We start from the raw sequence: 18,345 nt of genomic DNA on the forward strand, positions 1-18,345 counted from the left end.
ACTTAACCACAAAAGAGTAACTAGATACAAGTTTGTGATATGGGGAGGAGAAACAAGACTATATATATATATACATATATATGAAGTGGTAAAAGAATACTATTGTACACATAAAATAAAGTGCTGGATTCTGTTGGACAGATTATAAATATGACTAGACTCTGGTCTTGAAATGATGTTTGCTGTTGATGTTAACTAACATTGGGGAAATCAATGCTCTGATCCAAATTTCCATTTTCTTTAAAACTGTCCCTTGCCTATATTTTATGTATAAACTAGTGAATTTATATGCTATTTTTCTATATGAAAAATTCTTCTAATAATTCTTTTACTATTTCCCTCTGGTTACATTGCTTTTAATTTTCTTTAAAATTCTCATATATACTTTCTTTCCTTAAGAAACTCATCAATGGGAAATCTCTTCATGCTGCAAGTTTGAATCTGCCCAGTACCTCTCTCTATTGTACTCTTTGCCCTCTACCTGGAAAAGCCTTGGGCTCCAAGACTGGACTTGGCATAGTACTCTTTCCCCATCTCCCACTAGCTACAGTGCTTTGAGGGACTTATCTGGAGCTTTTCAACATGTCCCCTTTACCAGGAACATCCACTACTTTTCAGTTTCCTTTTGTATGCTGTCTTCACCCATTAGATTGTAAGTTCCTTTAGGGCGGGGACTGTCTTTGTTTTTAGTTGTATTCTTAGCACTCAGCACAGTGCCTGGCACATAGGGGGCACTTAATGTTTACTAACTACTGACTCATTATGAGTAATGGAAAAATATGTGCCAGAAATTCTTTTAGCAGTATAGTTGAGGAAGAAACAATGGACCAGGAATTAGGAAATCTGGGTTGTAGTTTCAGGTTCACCACTGCTTAGTTGTGAGAGCTTAGTCATCACAACCTGTACCTTAGCTATGACAAGTGTAAAATGAGGATACTGGACACTCTAGTCCTTTCTTCGCAAAGACTGTTGCTGTAATTTTGTTTTATAGAATGAAGACCATTATATATTTAAGTATGTGTTTAACACTATCGCTTAAGATTGGTACCTATTCTTCACTGCTTCTGTAAAAGTAAATACAAATCCTCATAAATATTGGAGTTAACAGAAACTTTTAGTTTGGTCACAATTTGAATACTGTGATATTTCTTTGGCTTGGACATTCTATTACTGGTTGCAAGTATTTCTTAGCTTGATTTGGTTCTATGACACAAAATCATACAAGTTAACAATACAAGGTCTGGAGAGTAGGAAGGTTTGGAACTAATATTGCCAAAATGAGAAAATGAAAGCCCTTACATTTGTGAGAGGAGGAAGCTTCTTGCTGGAAAGTAGTAAAAAAAAAAAGAAAGAAGAAAGAAAAAGAAAACAAGGTTTATGAAGTACCACATGAGGCAAGATATAAACTATATTTTATCTAGGGAAGAATTAACTAATTTGTAAGGGATCCTTTATATGGCACGTTACCATATAAAGGAATAGTTTAGGGGAAGTGGGATGTGTTGCTTTAAAGAATTCTTTTTTTTTTTTAAACCCTTACCTTCCATCTTGGAGTCAATACTGTATATTGGCTCCAAGGCAGAAGAGTGGTAAGGGCTGGGCAATGGGGGTTAAGTGACTTGCCCAGGGTCACACAGCTAGGAAGTGTCTGAGGCCAGATTTGAACCTAGGACCTCCTGTCTCTAGGCCTGGCTCTCAATCCACTGAGCTACCCAGCTGCCCCTGAAGTTAATTCTTAACAGGGAAATGGTGGCTGACTTCATTATCAGAAGGACTACTATATAAAAGAGGAAGTAGGCTTGCTCTGTATGGTTCTGAGGTTAGAACAAAGACTCTTGGGTAGACATTACAAGAAAGTAGACTTCATCTCAGTGTATGTTGGCACATTTCTCATTTCAATCAGGAGAATTATTCAACAATGAAAGAGTGTATAAGAAAATTGTAAACTCCCCTACTAGAATCTAAATAACAATTTCTGGTCTAGGATGCTCTGCAGCCTAATGTAGGGCAGAGGAGTTAAAAACATGCAGCCTCCTAGCTACATAAGCCCACACAACTCCTGAGTTTGGTGTGAACAAGATTAAAATTTAATTGGAAAATGTTTTACAAAATAAATAAAAATAAACCAAGCATAGAAAATACTGCATTTTAAAGCTAACTTAATGAGGCCCACAGGGATCCTTCGGTAAGGTTTAGTCCCCCCCACCCCCCCCCCCGCCCCATTTCTATTTGAGTTTGCTACCAACGGTATAGTGGATAGTGCTAGACTTAAGATCTAATTAAACATGGTTTGAATCTTGTTTCATATACTTGTGCTAAATCACTTAAATTCTTTTAGTCTCAGCTGTAAAAAAGCTGGGGATAATAATTAAGTACCTACCTCAAGATTATTGCAAGAGTCACAAAATGAAGCCATAAAAGCACTTTACAAAACTTAAAAAAGTATTATATATATAAGCTTTACTGTAAGTTGCATTACATCTTGTCAGCTTTATTAGATGAAGGAAAAGCAAATGAATGTAAGAAGACAATAATTTGGCAAAATCTAAAATTATTTGAAAATGGCTGATGGATCAAAAGTATTTACCCTAGAATAATACAGCTACATAGCCCTAATTCAATTAAGTACATGATCAGTTGTTTTTTATAAAATGCCAATGTTCCCATCCATGACAATGACAACTCAATTGATTATATGTTCTATAAACTATACTGAAATTGAAACCAGAAAATCTGAATGTGAGTTCTAGCTCTGCTACTTATTGAACAAATTTATAAGAACAAACCAGCATAGCCAAGTATAGAAAGGCTTAGATAAGCACCAGGGGGACCCAGGATGATAAATATTTTTGGTGCAGAAGAGCTCCAATTTACAGCAACAGAAGGAATACCTACAAGTAACAAAATTTTAGCTTTCCAAAGTAATGAGTTAAGTATGTACACACTTAACGTCAACAAGTAGATGTATAAGGACACTGACAAAACTCTTTGAAATCAAACATTAGGTTTCCTTTCCAACTCTTTCCATCTTTTGGCTCTTACTGAAACCTGGCTCCTTCCTAATCACAACAACCCTCCCTGGTTGCTCTTGTATAAGAGTTGGAATACTCATTACTCAAAAAATGGACACTTCTAGGTTCTTCTTCTACCTCTATCATTTAGTGCCTTCTTCTTTGAAGGTTCATTCAATCAGTATCTACCACCAAATCAAAATTCTGGTAATTATCTAATGACTTTCAAGACATTTCCCCTCTTTCCTCAATGATTTTAGTGCTAGATGCAGTCTCTTTCCAACCTAATTCTTACCCTGATAACCAGGATAATATACTGAAATTTCCTCAAACCCCTTAAACTTTCTTCCTTAATTAACTTAGTCATCTCCAATGACCTCCTTTCTCTAGCCAAGTCAGCTTTACCCAGAAATGGTCATACCATTGGATCTGCCATCATCCATAAAGTCTACCATTTTCTACATTCATGAACTATGAAATTTTCTTCTCTGATTACTATAGGTTGTCATTCCTTTGCTGGAAGTCTTCATCCTCATTATGATCTCGCATTCTTCAACTCCCTTCCTAGATTATGGGTCCGCTCCTATACAGGTTACACTGTTCTTCTTTCCCCATCTTGACCCCTTATTGAATTAGTTCAATCCTACATTGTTCTCTTCTCTTGAGTCCATTGCCCCCTTAATCTTATTACTGATCTTGCTCTGCCAAATCTCTGGCTTTGATCATTCCCAAATTTGCTGCCTTTGTCCTTACTTGTATTCTGCTGAACAAAATCATGAAACTGCTGAATGGGTCCAATACAATTATTTTACATGGCTTGAATTGGGCCCTTACAGCAGCCAAGGCAATTCTTTTTTACTCCCTAATTAATTTATTATCCCATTTACCACCTCAGTTAATGAAAACTTTTTGCTCTTCATTAAAATTCCCATGGCTCCTCCTCCCTTCATTTTCTCAGTTGAAAACCTAGCATCATATTTCACTGAAAAAACTAAGGCCATTTGCCAAGAGCTCCCACTTCTTCACTTTATCACTCAGATTGGCTTCTGTCTTTATTTCCTCCTTTACTACTTTCTCACAGAAAGTGCCCCTTTTTGCCAAGGCAAATTCAAAATCAAAGACAAATGATCTCATTTCATCCTGTCTTCTCTAACAGATTGCATTTTTCCACTCATTCATTTGCCTTCAATCTCTCTTCTATTGTGTGCTTCTTTACTCCCACAAACATGCCCAATGTTTCCCTCATTCTTAATATAGCCTCACTTGATCTGTCCATTCCTGCTACATATTTTTCCTCCATTTGTAGCTTCACTCGTTGAAAAGGCCATCAATAATTGACACTTCCACACCTGTCTCACTCTTAACTCTCAAAAGTCTAACCTTTGTTTACTAATATTGCTCTCTCCAAAGCAACCAATGAACTCCTAATTGCCAAACTGAATAGCCTTTTCTCAGTCTTCTGCATTTTAAACTTCTCTACAGCCTTGCTTGAAATCACTCTATTCTCCTTAGTTTCTGTGACTTTTCTCTACCCTGGTTTTACTACTAATCTAACTACTCCTCAGCCTTCTCTGCTGGGTATTTATCTAAGGTGTGACTTCTAACAGTGGAGCATCTGGCAGAGCTTGGTTCTGAATGCTCTTCTCTTCCCTGTTAATCTTGTCAGCTACCATACTAAGAATTCTCAGAACTCCTACCTATATCCCAGAGCTGCAACAGTACAAGAGCTATCTGAAAGGATTAATATCCTTCTTTCTTAGGATCTAACTTACCATGAGAACTACCCCTCTATCATTCTACTATAGCTGTACTGTCTTCTGTGTTACTCAGATGTTTGGAATATTGTATCCAATTATAGATATATTTTAAGTGGCATATTAATAAATACAGAGTATATAAATATGACCAGAATAGTGAAAGGTCTGAAAACTGTGAGATATAAGAAATGACTGAAGGAAATGGGGATTACTAGATTTTACAGAAAGGAAAGTTAAAGTTAAAGTAAAACTAAAGAGTATTAACTATTTTCCATTACTGAAAAGCATATTATTATGACTTTATACATCTGGTGAGGGGGAATATGATGGTCTCTTACTCTTTACTAAACATTTACAGAAAGTGCTTTTTGTACTGTAACCCTATATAAAAGGGTCATATTTTAGTGTCTCCTCTCTCTCCACAGGTAGTTTGGACAAGCAAATGGTCTTGGCTCTAAAAAATTTTTGCTTGTCTCAGCTTTCAGTAATGAGTTGAGGAAGGCCCATAATAAGAGTGGGGGGTAGAGTATTCTTTCCAATTTCCCTACTTTCTCTTCATAATTTTTTAGTTGAAGTCATCCTTGTTTTTTTCCTGTTCTGTATTTCATGAGTCCAATATGTTCAACTGTATTTCTGAGCTTCTTTAAAAAACATTTCAAAAGGGCAAAAACGCAACTACCATCACCTATATGCCTCATGTCTGAAATTATTTGAATACCCTTTGTTTCTATCTTCTCCCAACTCGATCTCAACCATAAAATCCAACCGTGGGAAAAAAACCTTTCTTGATAATCTTCTATAAGAGTCTTTTAAAATCCCTAGAATTTCTGGAACAAAGTAAAAAAAAGTAGTTCCCAAGGCTTTTAACAAAAATTTTTTTCTTCCTGAATATTCTAATTTCCTTCTCTATGATTGTGTACTTTCTGATCCAGCTAAAGAGAATTATTTGTTATCTATAACACATCTGGAATGCTCTACCTTTTCATGACAAACTTTCTGCAATGAGGTAGAATGAAAGGAATAATGGATCTATGGTTACAAGGACTGATGTTTAAATCTTGGATCAGTCAGTGGGCTTCACTGGACTTCAGTAGTTCTCTCATCTTTTAAAAGGGAAAACTAGGTCAGAAAATCTCTACTGCCCCTTCAATTTAGAAATCTGTGATTATCCCTTCCTGTAAACACTGTTAGGCCTTCCTGCCACATCACTCAGGATTCTTATTGATTTCTCTCTTAGTAGCTGAGTTTGTAATTTTTAATTGATGTTTTTTCCCTATTTTCTTAACTATTTTATACAAATAGACAGGGGACATGGCTTTTACATTTTTTCTAAATTCCAAATTAGTAGAAACTAAAATAGTACATGTACATGCTGAAGACTCAATATCAGGTATGCTAATTATTTATGCCGTTTCTTGTTTTCCAAACAGTTACTTGTTTTGGGTCACATTTCTTCTTAACATAGCACTTCCTTTCTCTGATCATAATGATAAAAAATGAAGTGATGAAAAATGAAATGATATTTAATACAATTAATTTTGACACTGGTTAGAATCTCTGGGAAAGAGACCACCATTATTTTATCAAATTAACAGTTAAAAGGGCTTTGGCATTATCTTTATAGTTGCATTTCTCTCTACTATGTACTATGGAAGATAAGAGTTGGCCATATATTAAACGCTTTATCTATAAACAAGTAAAGGAATGTAAGTCATTTATTGTAGTTTTTTTTAAAATGTAGGTTCCAAAAATAATTATATGCTAATATGTGGTACATTACAAAAATCTTACCTTGTTGGGTATTTTGTTCTTGAGTTCGATTCACAGTGAGGTCTAGGGGGCCTTCCTGTTCTTCCTGAAGGGAGTTTTCTATTTGATTCATTTGGATACCTTTACATATTAGACTTGGTCCAACTGAACCATTTCTATTCTCTTGAATTTTACCACTTTTTGAAATGTATTCAATTGCAAACTGACGTATCATCTTTTTCATTAATTCCTGAGCAACTAGGGGAATGTTAGGATCACAGTTCTGAGGAAGATCTAGGAAAAAGAAAATACATATAAAAAGCATTAGGAAGTAGAATTTTCAAATACATGTGTTTGTATTTATAGATTTTTAAAATTATAAATCATGAATAAGAAAAACTTTTTAGAATTAATTCATGGTTGTCAATGGTTTCAGAGGTTTTCTAATATGAATTTTCAAGTCAGGTAAAATTAATTTATTTTAACATATTAACCCAAACCTGGAATATCATCATTATCACCACCAACACCATCATCATCAACATCTTCAACAACCTTTGGAAACAAGTGCTCATCACTCTTTAAAGGTTAAAGGAAGAAAACAACTCAGAAGTAATAGAAGAGACTGTTTAAAATCTTTTAAAAATTTCAGTACATTTCCCAATAGAATTGGCCAATAATGTGATTTCTATTAAAGGCTTTTAAAAAAGTAATTCTAAGACTTCCCAGCAAGTATACTGTATGAATAAAAATTTTAAAAATCAGAAATATAAAAAGAAATTACAAAAATTTCCAAATTTACTCCAAACATTAGTGTAAAAAAATCAGAATACAGTATCTTCATTGAAAACCTAATGGTAGAAATATCCATGGAAATGCTCCAAATAATTTTAACTAAGTTACTTAGTAGTAATATTCTCACTAAACTAGCCAAGAAAAATTTGAAGTTATTAGATGTTTTTCTATTATATAGTTCTAGTATGTAGGCTCCTGCTAAAGTTAGTTATCAATAAGAAAACCAAATTAGTAACAAATTAATATTACATAAAACTATTAATCAGCTTCTTATAATCTTAGAGTTTTTATGCCACTAATATAATAACTGATAAAAAGTAATATATTAAATTTAATCTTTTGTATTACTTTATAAAATTGTTGGTTATTTCTAATCCAAAATTCATCATCATTTTACCCAAGAAAAATCCCCAACCATTCCTCCTGAAATGACACTAGTAGCAAAATTTTAAACTAATTTTTGGAGGGTTGTTTTCCTCTTATGAATTGCCCTTGGCAGGAAAAACGTCTATTTATAAATACTATAAACTGAGGAAACCACTCTGATGTTTTTCTTATCCAAGATCCCAATCTAATGTTTCAAAGGTAAAAGGGTAAATGAAAGAATACTGATTCTTTATTTAAACAATCTATATAAAAGCTTTATTTAAAAAAGCACCTGAATATATTCTGCCCCAATTTAAAAAGCATTTCAACTAGACAAAACTGCAACTACATTTCAACAATGGCTTAAGAATTCTTTCCTTGAACCATTATAATGGGAGTAATAGCTAGGAGAAGACCTAGGAGAAATAATTGGTAAAACAAGACTTACTATAGGTATTTGTTTGGTCACAGTGGTGGTAAATGGATTAAATATGATAAGTGAAATATCACTTCAAAAACAGTTTAATTAACAAAATGGAGAAAGTGAAAAGGAAAAAATAAAGTCTGTAAACAAATTTTTAATAGTTCTCCCCCATTTCCCATTACTAATTAAAGTTAAAGGACAAAAAAACAATAAAAACCTGTCTTTTAAATATTTTCATGCTGTTGGTCAAAAGAAGGCAATTCACTATAGGTACATAGCTTTAAAAATTCACTTTCCTAAGAATCATATTCTTGTCAATTTAGAAAGGTCCCTAGCATAGTCTATCTCAGTAAGAATAATTTACTGATTAGTAGTATTTTAAGACTTCTTTGTACATTCCCTACTCTCCAATCTACTACTCAACTGGTTTAATTCTTGATTATATGGCAATGAGATCTCACCTTCAAGTTATTTGGTCAATTTCCTTAGAAGATAATATTGAGAGGTCAACACAAAGTTAAATTTTTGAATAGGTAAAAAGCTGTATTGCTATTGAAACTAAATAGTAAATCTGTAGGGCACATTTCTGTATCTCTAACATCTAGTATAATGCCTAAAACATTTTACTAATTTTATATATACATTTTATGCATATGTAATATATATACACACATATGTATCACACTCATATGGGTGTTCTGGAACACAGTCAATGAGAAACATCAAAGTATAGTAGTAAAGGATAGCATGAAACATTTTATAAAGGAAAGAGAAGATGGGCTAGTTACATGATGAAAATGAGGACAGGCAAATATAGTGAGAGTACAATAGTGGTGCCCTCATAATGTCAGAAGAAAGTGAGCAAAACTTAAGGCATACTGGATGGTCCTTCCCCTACCCCCCATTTTGAACTTTGGGAAAACATGGACAAGAATTGCATAGGATGGGTAGATAAAATATAAACTATTGTTGGAAAGATCTCCTAAATTCATGAGACCAAAGATCCATTTGAGTATCTGTTTTTTTTTTTTTTTCAGATTAAGGAGCAATTTGGGATTACTGAAAGCATAAAACAGCATCCAGAATAAAATCTAGCCTCCTAACCCAAAGAACTGTCTAACGGAATGCTAGTTCTTGAGTCCAAACTCTTATACTTACTAGATTCTATTATTATTAGTGTAATATTTAAAATAGTTGCTGCCATAAACGGGTCACCATAAACTGTAAGATTTAAAAGAATGGGAGCCATAAACTGTAAGAGTTAAAATGGTTGGGTGTATAAACTGTAGTGATTAAAATAGTGGAAGACTTAATTTGTGGCCACTAAAAGAATGGATGAGTAAGTTGTGACCGCTGAAAATATGTTTTCACTACAGTGTCTTGTTTCAAATCAAATATAAGGTGGTTGCCAGGGAAATATTCCCAATTATGAATATATACCCAAGTCAGCTGGGTTTTATAGAGATTTTAATTAATACAAATGAGGAATTAAAGAAAAGGAGAGAAAGAGAGAAAAAGGGGAATAATGAGAAAAGGATAAGCCGGCCCGGCCAGTCCTGGCCAACTCAGGCCTAAGCCCTAAGAGAAAAGATCAGTCAGTCCTTAATCACTCACCACAAGATCTGTCCAAGCAAGGATTCTAGTGACACCAGGCCAGCTGACTTCACCAGCTCAATCCTCAATCTGAATTGTCCCCGAGAGAGTCTCGAGAGAGACCCTTCAAGGCAGCCTTTCCCAGCTGACTCTTTTCAGAGAGCTTTTTGTCTCCTTTTAAAGGGCATTTTCTCCTTTGTCACCTCCCCTAAATTCTTACATCTACCAATCGCAGTAGACGTTTTTCAAAGGACAAACCATTCTTAGTTCACACCTAAAAAGGTGTGAACTTTTAAGTAACTCACACCAGGAAAGCTCTGAGTAAGTTTCTCAGCTTTTTGTTCCTTGTAAATTCACAAGTTGCTTGACCTTTATAGGTACTTAGCACCCCCTTTGTATTAGTTCTAAAAATAGGCATGGCTTAAGTATGGGTTTAAGTATTTTTCATTGTTCAGCAAGGAGTTTTCTCCCCTAAAGCAGGCTTAAGTATGGGTGGAGTAGAGGTCTTCACATTTTTGATCTAAGTAGGGTTCACTGCCCAAATGGGGAATGGTCTTAATCCAATCTTATGAAGTAGGGTCTGGGAATTTTTAAGGTTCACATTAGAAAGTGAAGGGCAAACTAGAGATAGTGATGAACTTTGTTCATGAGTATAAAGGTAAAGTGAGAGAATCCCATTAGGATGGAGTATATTGCTTAGTTGACACTATCTAGTTTTAAATGGTTTTAAGCAGTACCAATACATATGCTCAAACAAAGGACTTTATAATTAAATTATTGTTACTTTGGTAGTCCCTCCTTTCCAATGTTAGATTTACTTCATTGCATATTCATATTGCCTATCCAAGATGCATACATATCTTTTTGGACAAGCTCCACAGGGTGTCTATTCAGATACACATTGTAATTTGGACAACATGCATACAATTCAGTCTTTTCTGTGTGGATGGCTGAATATGACCTGATTATTATTACCTGTGTGACCCTAGGCATGTCACAAAACCCCATAACCTAACTTTTCTCATCTCTAAAACACAAATTAGATTAGATGTATCATTTTCCTTCTAGAAGCTTTAGATCTAGGATTCTAAGAACTATTATAAATACCCATGTTATAGAGGTCCAAATGAAAAGTATGGGGAAGAGGAATATATTGGATGGGGAAGGGAACGGAAGGATAATAATAAAGGTACATGACAGTCTAGAAAAGATGTGATAAGAATCTAAACTAATGTGGAAGTAATTTTAACAGGGAAGTAGAAGGATACAAGAGATGTGGAGAAACACATGAACTGGATATTTGGGGTGACTTAGAGGAACTGAGAACAACATGGAGGTTATGAACCTGGATGACTAGACAGATGGTAGCAGATATGGCAGAAAGATAAATTCAAAGTAGGATAAGGAAAATGAATTCTGTTATATATGATTTTGAGATACCCATGGTATAACAATTTAAAATACTTAATAGTCAGCAAATGATGTATAACTTGAGCTGAGAAGAGACATAAAAACTGGATATATAAACATGGGAATCAACAGAATAGTATTAAACCAACATTAATTATCCCAACAAAGCCAACATCAATGTAATTTTGAAGACACAAAAACAATATTAAAAAACTAGAATGGGTATGCAGAGGATCTTAAAGAAAGCTCAGTCTAAGGGCTATTTTTATGAAAATACTGGCTGTATTTAATACAGTAAAATGCAAAGTAAAGAAGAGGATCTTAGGCCAGAGAGAATAATTTAGAGATGCAGGATCCATTCATAAATGCATGCATGGCAAAACTTTCATTTTCCAATTTTTTCTAATATTGAAAATTTGATTCCTACTAATGCTTCATCTTATGTGATTATGTATGGAGAAAAAGAATTACTTTAGAACGCATGAGAAATCTAGAGAATCATAAATAATTATTTTCAACAAAAAATATGATTTTCCAAAGAATTTTAATTGTCTACTTTAATGATTATAATGAAAATTATTGTGCCATAAGAAATGACAAACAAGATTATTAAAATTATTAAAAAAAAAAGGTTTATATGAAGTGATGCAAAGTGAGCAGAACCAGAAGACCATTGTACACAGTAATAGCAATAATGTACAGTGATCAACTGTGGCTGACTTACTATCATCAATGCAAGGATCCAAAACAATTCCAAGGGACTCATGACAAAAAAGGCTATCTATTGCCACAGAAGGAACTGATGGAGTCTAAATGCAGATTGAAGCAAATGATTTTTCACTTTATTTCCTCCATGAGTTTTTTCTTATGTAAATAGTACGTGTCTTCATTTACAAGATAAACATGGAATTATGTAGTGCATGACAGTACATATAAAAATTATATCATTGCCTGCTGTCTTGGGGAGGGAGGAATGGAAAGAGAGAACTACGTGTAATTTGAAAAACATAACAAAAAAATTTTAATTGTATACATCAAGACTCAAAAACAACAAACTTATTTGTATCAATACAAACTTATCCTGGGGCAAAATCTATACACTGGAGTTTAGTGGAGTTCCATCTCTTCTACTGGCTACAGAAAACATCATGTCAGCAATTCAAACTAAGTAAAAATAACAATTCAGGCTTCAGTACTTTTCTAAATGTAGGAACATTTCCATGGCCTTTCAAGAGTTGCAGTCAGCAAATATACTAAAGTAACAGTATCCCTCTGGAACTCACCATTCACTACATTCCTTTCTGCAAAGTTCAGTTTTGTAAAAAACTCCTGTGAGAGACTGATCTTAATGCCTAGTCTTTTGCTCCTTCAGGAAAAATACTGTGCTATTCAATAATAATTATTTGACTTGTGCAGAAAACTGTTGATTGGTAAATGCTCATCTCTATAAGTTAAGTAAGGGCAAGAGCACAGAAACCATACTGATGGGTTGATGGCTGAAAAGAGCTCAGTTATCTGGCCACTCTGATGCTCTAAGCAATTCTGCTAGTCAACTGATGGATTCAGAAGCACCCTATAAAAGAAAGAACTAATTCTGCACAGTAGATAATGCTTGCAAATATCATTTAAAATTATTGTGATATTCAGACAACATTGTAAAGATATGTTTTCTATTGCTAAAAACATAACTGATTTTATTAAATATTAATTCTTGATGTAGGCACATAATTAGAATCAATTCTTCCCTTTGTAATTCAAGCTTAGACAACACTGAATTTTTAGGTAATAAAATATCAGAGAAAAACATAGTATTAGGTTAGGCTTGCTAGCTAACTAGAAATTCTCAATTTGATGATCTGCTCAATATGCTGATAAACAGTACTACATATTGTTTCCTTTTCTGGTTCTTTTTAATTGTTATGACCAAATAATTATGAAAGTGAATTTTGGTATGTGCCAGATAGAAGAGCTCAGATATATATTTAAACTGACTAAAATTTTAAAATTTCATTTAGTTTCTCCCCTCCGTTCAGGCTCCAGAGGTAATAGAACATTTACTCCCAAAAGGCAAAAAAGACTAGTTGATAAAAGAGTAATGCTGTGTAAACACACCTTTCAGGAAAGTCTTTAAAAATAACCAGGGTAAAGTGATATTGTACTACATTCTCTTCCCACACCCTTGCTGCCTTGTTGAGATAGGCAAAAGCACTTCATATGTGTTTAAATGGATTACATTTTCTGAAGATTTAGATGATCTTTCAATGTCACTTCCAGTCCCGAATTTAATGTTTTTGCCTCCTCTCCCTTTGACCCCACTCCCAATTAATTTTAATTCTTCAAAAGCTATCTCAAAGTGATCTGAGCTTTCTCCTCTCCCACTTCCTATACCACCCAATGCAATTATTCCTCTTCTCTATTGCCCATCTTACAGACAAATTTCTCTAGATCTCACTTACAGTACAATTGCAGAGTCAGCACTGTCTTTGATAATAATTATTCTTTATAACATTCAGGTTCCTTACAATAAACAAAAGTATGTAAAAACAAGAATACAAACCTTCTGCTATTGTTATACTTTGTATTATTCAATAAAATTCACCAACAACTAAATATTCCCCTTCACCAATTTCAGGTGCAAATAGAAAAATCAATGAATATGGGCCTTTGGCATAGTGGTAATTTTTAACTTAAATCTTAGCTTGTATTAGGGAACAGCAAACTATATTTTAAATCCCTAACTAGACAATACATTCTCATGGTCATGGATCTCAAGTCATGGATCACATTTGTATCTCAAGGGACCTACTACAATATATACTTAACTCAATTATAATTCTACTGTATAAGATTATAAATATTTCCCCCCAAAAATTCCAACAAGACAATTTTGTGGGAACAGCAACTAGTAGGAATAGTACTCTTAGTCACTATTTGAAACTTGAAAGCTGGAGACAGAATGAGATTTTGATTGATTTTTTAAAGGAAGATAGAACGATTATTATTAATAGCAAGAAATGGGTATACAGAACTTTTTTAATTAAAATTTTTTCATTTAATTTTATTTATTTTAAAATATTATTACATGGTTACATGATTTTCTCTCTTTCCCCTCTTCCTTCCCCCCTCCTAGAGAAGACAAGAAATTTCATTGGATTGTACAAATGTTGTCACTTGATACCTATTTCCATATTATTCACTTTTGCTACCAAGCAATTTTTTTAAAGGCCTAAACCCCAAATATATATGTGATAAGTGATTACATGTTTTTCTTTTGCATTTCTACTCCCACAGTTCTTTCTCTCAATGTGGATAGCATTATTTTACATAATTTCTTTAAAATTGTCCTGGTAGCAAAGTCCATTACATTGGATTGTTCCATAAAGTTTTACTTTCTGTGTACAATGTTCTTCTGGTTCTGCTCATTTCACTCTGCATCAGTTCGTTGAGGTTCTCCCAATTCATATAGAAATCCTCCAGATTGTAATTCCTTACAGCCTAATAGTATTCCATCACCATCAGATACCACAATTTGTTTAGCCATTCCTTAATCGATGGACAGCCCCCCATTTTCCAGTTTTTTGCCAACACAAAGAGAACGGCTATGAATATTTTTACACACGTATTTTTCTTTATTATCTCTTTGAGGTACAAGCCTAGTAGTTGTATAGCTGGATCAAAGGGTATGCATTCTTTTAAAGCCCTTTGTGCATAATTCCACCAGCAATGCATTAGTGTCTTAATTTTGTCACATCCCCTTCAACATTTATTATTTTCCTTTACTGTTATATTAGCCAATCTGCTTGGTGTACTGCTAAGTGGTACCTCAGCGTTGTTTTCTCATGTGCTTATTGATAGTTTTGATTTCTTTGTCTGAAAATTGTCTATTCATGTCCCTTGAACATTTGTCAATTGGGGAATGGCTTGATTTTTTTGGTACAATTGACTTAGCTCCTTATAAAAATATGAGAAATTGGACCTGTCAGGTTTTTGTTATAAAAATTCCCCCCCCCCCAATTTGTTTTCATTTCTAATTTTGGTTGCATTGGTTTTGTTTGTTCAGAAACTTTATCAAAATTATTCATTTTATATTTTGTATGTTTATCTCCGCTTGGTCTTAAATTCCTTCCTTTCCCATAGATTTGGCTGGTATACTATTCTATGTTCACCTAATTTGTTTATGGTTTTCCTCTTTATATTTAAGTCATTTACCCACTCTGAATTAATCTTGGTATAGGGTGTAAGATGTTGACCTAAGCCTAATTTCTCCCATACTGTTTTTCAATTCTCCCAGAAGTTTCTGTCAAATAGTGAGTTCTTTTCCCAAAAGCTGGGATCTTTGACTTTATCGAACACTATCTTGCTAATGTCATTTACTCCAAGTCTATTTCATTGATCCACCCTTCTATCTCTTAAGACAGTACCATATAGTTTTGATGATTACTGCTTTATAGCATATTTTGAGATCTGGTACTGCAAGGTCTCCATTCTTCACATTTTTGTTGTTGCTGTTGCTATTATTTCCCTTGATATTCTTGATCTTTCTGTCCTTCCAAATAAACTTTGTAATAATTTTTTCTAATTCTATAAAAAAGTGTTTTGGTAGTTTGATAGATATAGCACTGGATAAGTAAATTAATTTAGGTAGGATTTTTTTTTCATTTTTACTATATTAGCTCATCCTACCCATGAGCAATTGATATTTTTTCAATTGTTTAGATCTAGTTTTATTTGTGTGAAGAGTGTTTTGTATTTATATTCATATACTTCCTGAATTTGTCTTGGCAAGTAGATTCCCAGGTATTTTATCTTGTCTAGAGTAACTCTTGCTGCTGGGTTTTGTTGGAAATATATAGGAATGTTGATGACTTATGTGGGTTTATTTTGGACTTTCAACTTTGCTAAAGTTATTGTTTCTAATAGTTTTTAGTTGATTTTCTTGGATTCTCTAGGTATACCATCATGCCATCTGCAAAGAATAATCATTTAATTTCCTCTTTGCCCATTTTGATCCCTTCAAAATTTCTTTTTCTTCTCTAATTGGTACTGCTAGCATTTCTAGTACAATATTAAATCTTTTATTTTAAACACCTACCTTCTGCTTTAGAACTAATGGTTCTGAGGCAGAAGAGTGGTAAGGGCTAGGCAGTACGGGTTAATTGACTTGCCTGGGGTCACACAACTGGAAAGTGTCTATATGAGGTCAGATTTGAATGTAGGACTTCCAGTTCCTAGGCCTGGCTCTCAATCTACTGAGCCACCCAGCTACACCTTACACAGAACTTCCAAGAGACTGGTTTAATCCTTTTTGGGGTAAATAAGATATCTTTCTTTTACATATAAGGAAAGGAAAGAAAATAACCATCATAATTAATTAGCAAAATCCTAAATTTGGTATCTCTAAGATCGGTATGCATTTCCTACTATACCACATAATGCTTCTAATTAGAAAATTTCTCTTTCAATTTTATATGCAACTAAGATTTAGAGAATAACATTTTATCAATAGAACCCATATGTTTAAGGTTCTCTATCACAACACATACCCCTCCTCCTTAAAGCATACTTGATATGCCTGTTTTTGTACCTATGTTTATATACTCTGTTGCCAGACAGAAAAGCACACTCTAAAAGAAAACTCAAGTTCTTACTGGGTTATGAAGCTGTACTGTTATAAAAACCATATTAGTACTATTACCTATTGTAATAGATGATAATGAGAGGGTATATTTTATGGGTAATTGATAGCTAACAGATCAGGCAGTTATCCTATTTCTTCTGTCCCCTCCTCTCTCTATACCTCCCTTCCTCCCCTCTCTCCCAGCCTCCCTCTTCAGCCTGTTCAGCTTCCCTCCCCTTTGCCTTCTTCTTCTGCTTACTAAATCACTCAGGGTGAGTTGGTGGTGTCTTAAATGAAAACACTTTATCTTCTTTTATATTAAGTAAGGATTTATTTGGGGAAGACAGGAAAATATGGAGAATGGAGGTGAGAGGGTTAAGGATTTCCCTAAACTACAGGCTGGCCCTTAGGGATAGAGTTCAAATTGAGAGGAATGATTGCTAGGTCTGGCTTTCAGTCACTATCACCAATAGAGCAAGTCAGAGAGATTATTCTAAGGCCAAGAGATAAATCAGCTCCTCCTTCCCTGGTATATGACAACCATCAGAAGTCAGGTCCTCAGGTCCAGCCACAGTTGGCTTTTCCCTTCAATTGTTTCCCGGTAACATTCCAAATGGAACCTTAGTTTGATTGACAGGTCACCACTCAGCCACTGCTTCTTGTCTTGCTGCATTGCCTTTCCCAATTCCTCTTTCACACTATTATACTCTAAGTCCATCACTACCAAGTTAGGGACCCCTCAGGGCTATTCTAATCTTATCACAAAAACTGATATGCCAAAAAAAAATTCAGCCTCTCAGATGAGATGACTACCTATCCACAACACTTATGATGCTGGTCTAATTTTCCCTTTATTCTAGCTTGTGGTTTTATATATATATATAAGTCTTTTAACTTACTTGGCTATGCACATACTTTAAAATCACTAAATCCAATTCTTAGTGGCTCAAACCTAAGCTCTAAGATGAATTATTTATGAATAAAAATATGCATACATCTTATTTTTTTCACTATTCCTCTTCAAAGACCAATTCAAGGGCTACCACTTATATCAAGATTTTCTTGAAGACATCCTATTTTCCTCTCTTCCCCCTAACTCACAAAAGTGATCACTCCCTCCTCATATTTCTTATGGGAACTTTGCTTTATAATTTACTTCTATCCCTTCTGGTATCACAGTTATTTGCTTACAAGGCTTTTCTTTCTCTGTGAACAAAGTCACTTATCTACCATTGTATCCTAAAGCTTCTTTGGACTCAAAAGTCAAACAATCTCTGAAATGTGTTTCAGGATTATTAATCTCACATCATATGAGATTTGTATGTTCTATGCACTTAGCACAGCAGTCAATAAACATTTATTGAATGCTTACTATATGCCAGGAAATGAAAAGATGTCAAACACAGCTTCTACCCTAAAGTAACTCACAATCTAAGGGAGAGGTGACAAGAAAATAAATATGTACAAATAAGCTATATTTAGTATAAATGGGAAGTAAATGAGAGAGAGAAGGCACAGAATTAAGAAGAATTAGAAAAGGCTTCTTGTAAAAGATGAGATTTTAGTTTGAAGCCAAGGATGTAAGAACACAGGAAAAGGAAGGGAGAGTATTTCAGAAAAAGA

General features: G+C 34.1%; 1 protein-coding gene across 19 annotated transcripts in view; it reads right to left on the bottom strand.

The window, feature by feature from the left end:
- LCORL (ligand dependent nuclear receptor corepressor like) overlaps positions 1 to 18,345 on the bottom strand; it is a 154,815-nt gene that overhangs the window by 62,844 nt on the left and 73,626 nt on the right. For all 19 annotated transcript variants that reach the window (XM_007496679.3, XM_056802453.1, XM_056802451.1 and 16 more), the window contains one exon: positions 6,560 to 6,811. In XM_007496679.3, coding sequence (XP_007496741.1) covers positions 6,560 to 6,811 — 252 coding nt within the window. The remainder of the gene's footprint in view (positions 1 to 6,559; positions 6,812 to 18,345) is intronic.

The sequence above is a fragment of the Monodelphis domestica genome, chromosome 6, assembly GCF_027887165.1.
Source record: "Monodelphis domestica isolate mMonDom1 chromosome 6, mMonDom1.pri, whole genome shotgun sequence".
NCBI classification, from domain to species: Eukaryota; Metazoa; Chordata; class Mammalia; order Didelphimorphia; family Didelphidae; genus Monodelphis; species Monodelphis domestica.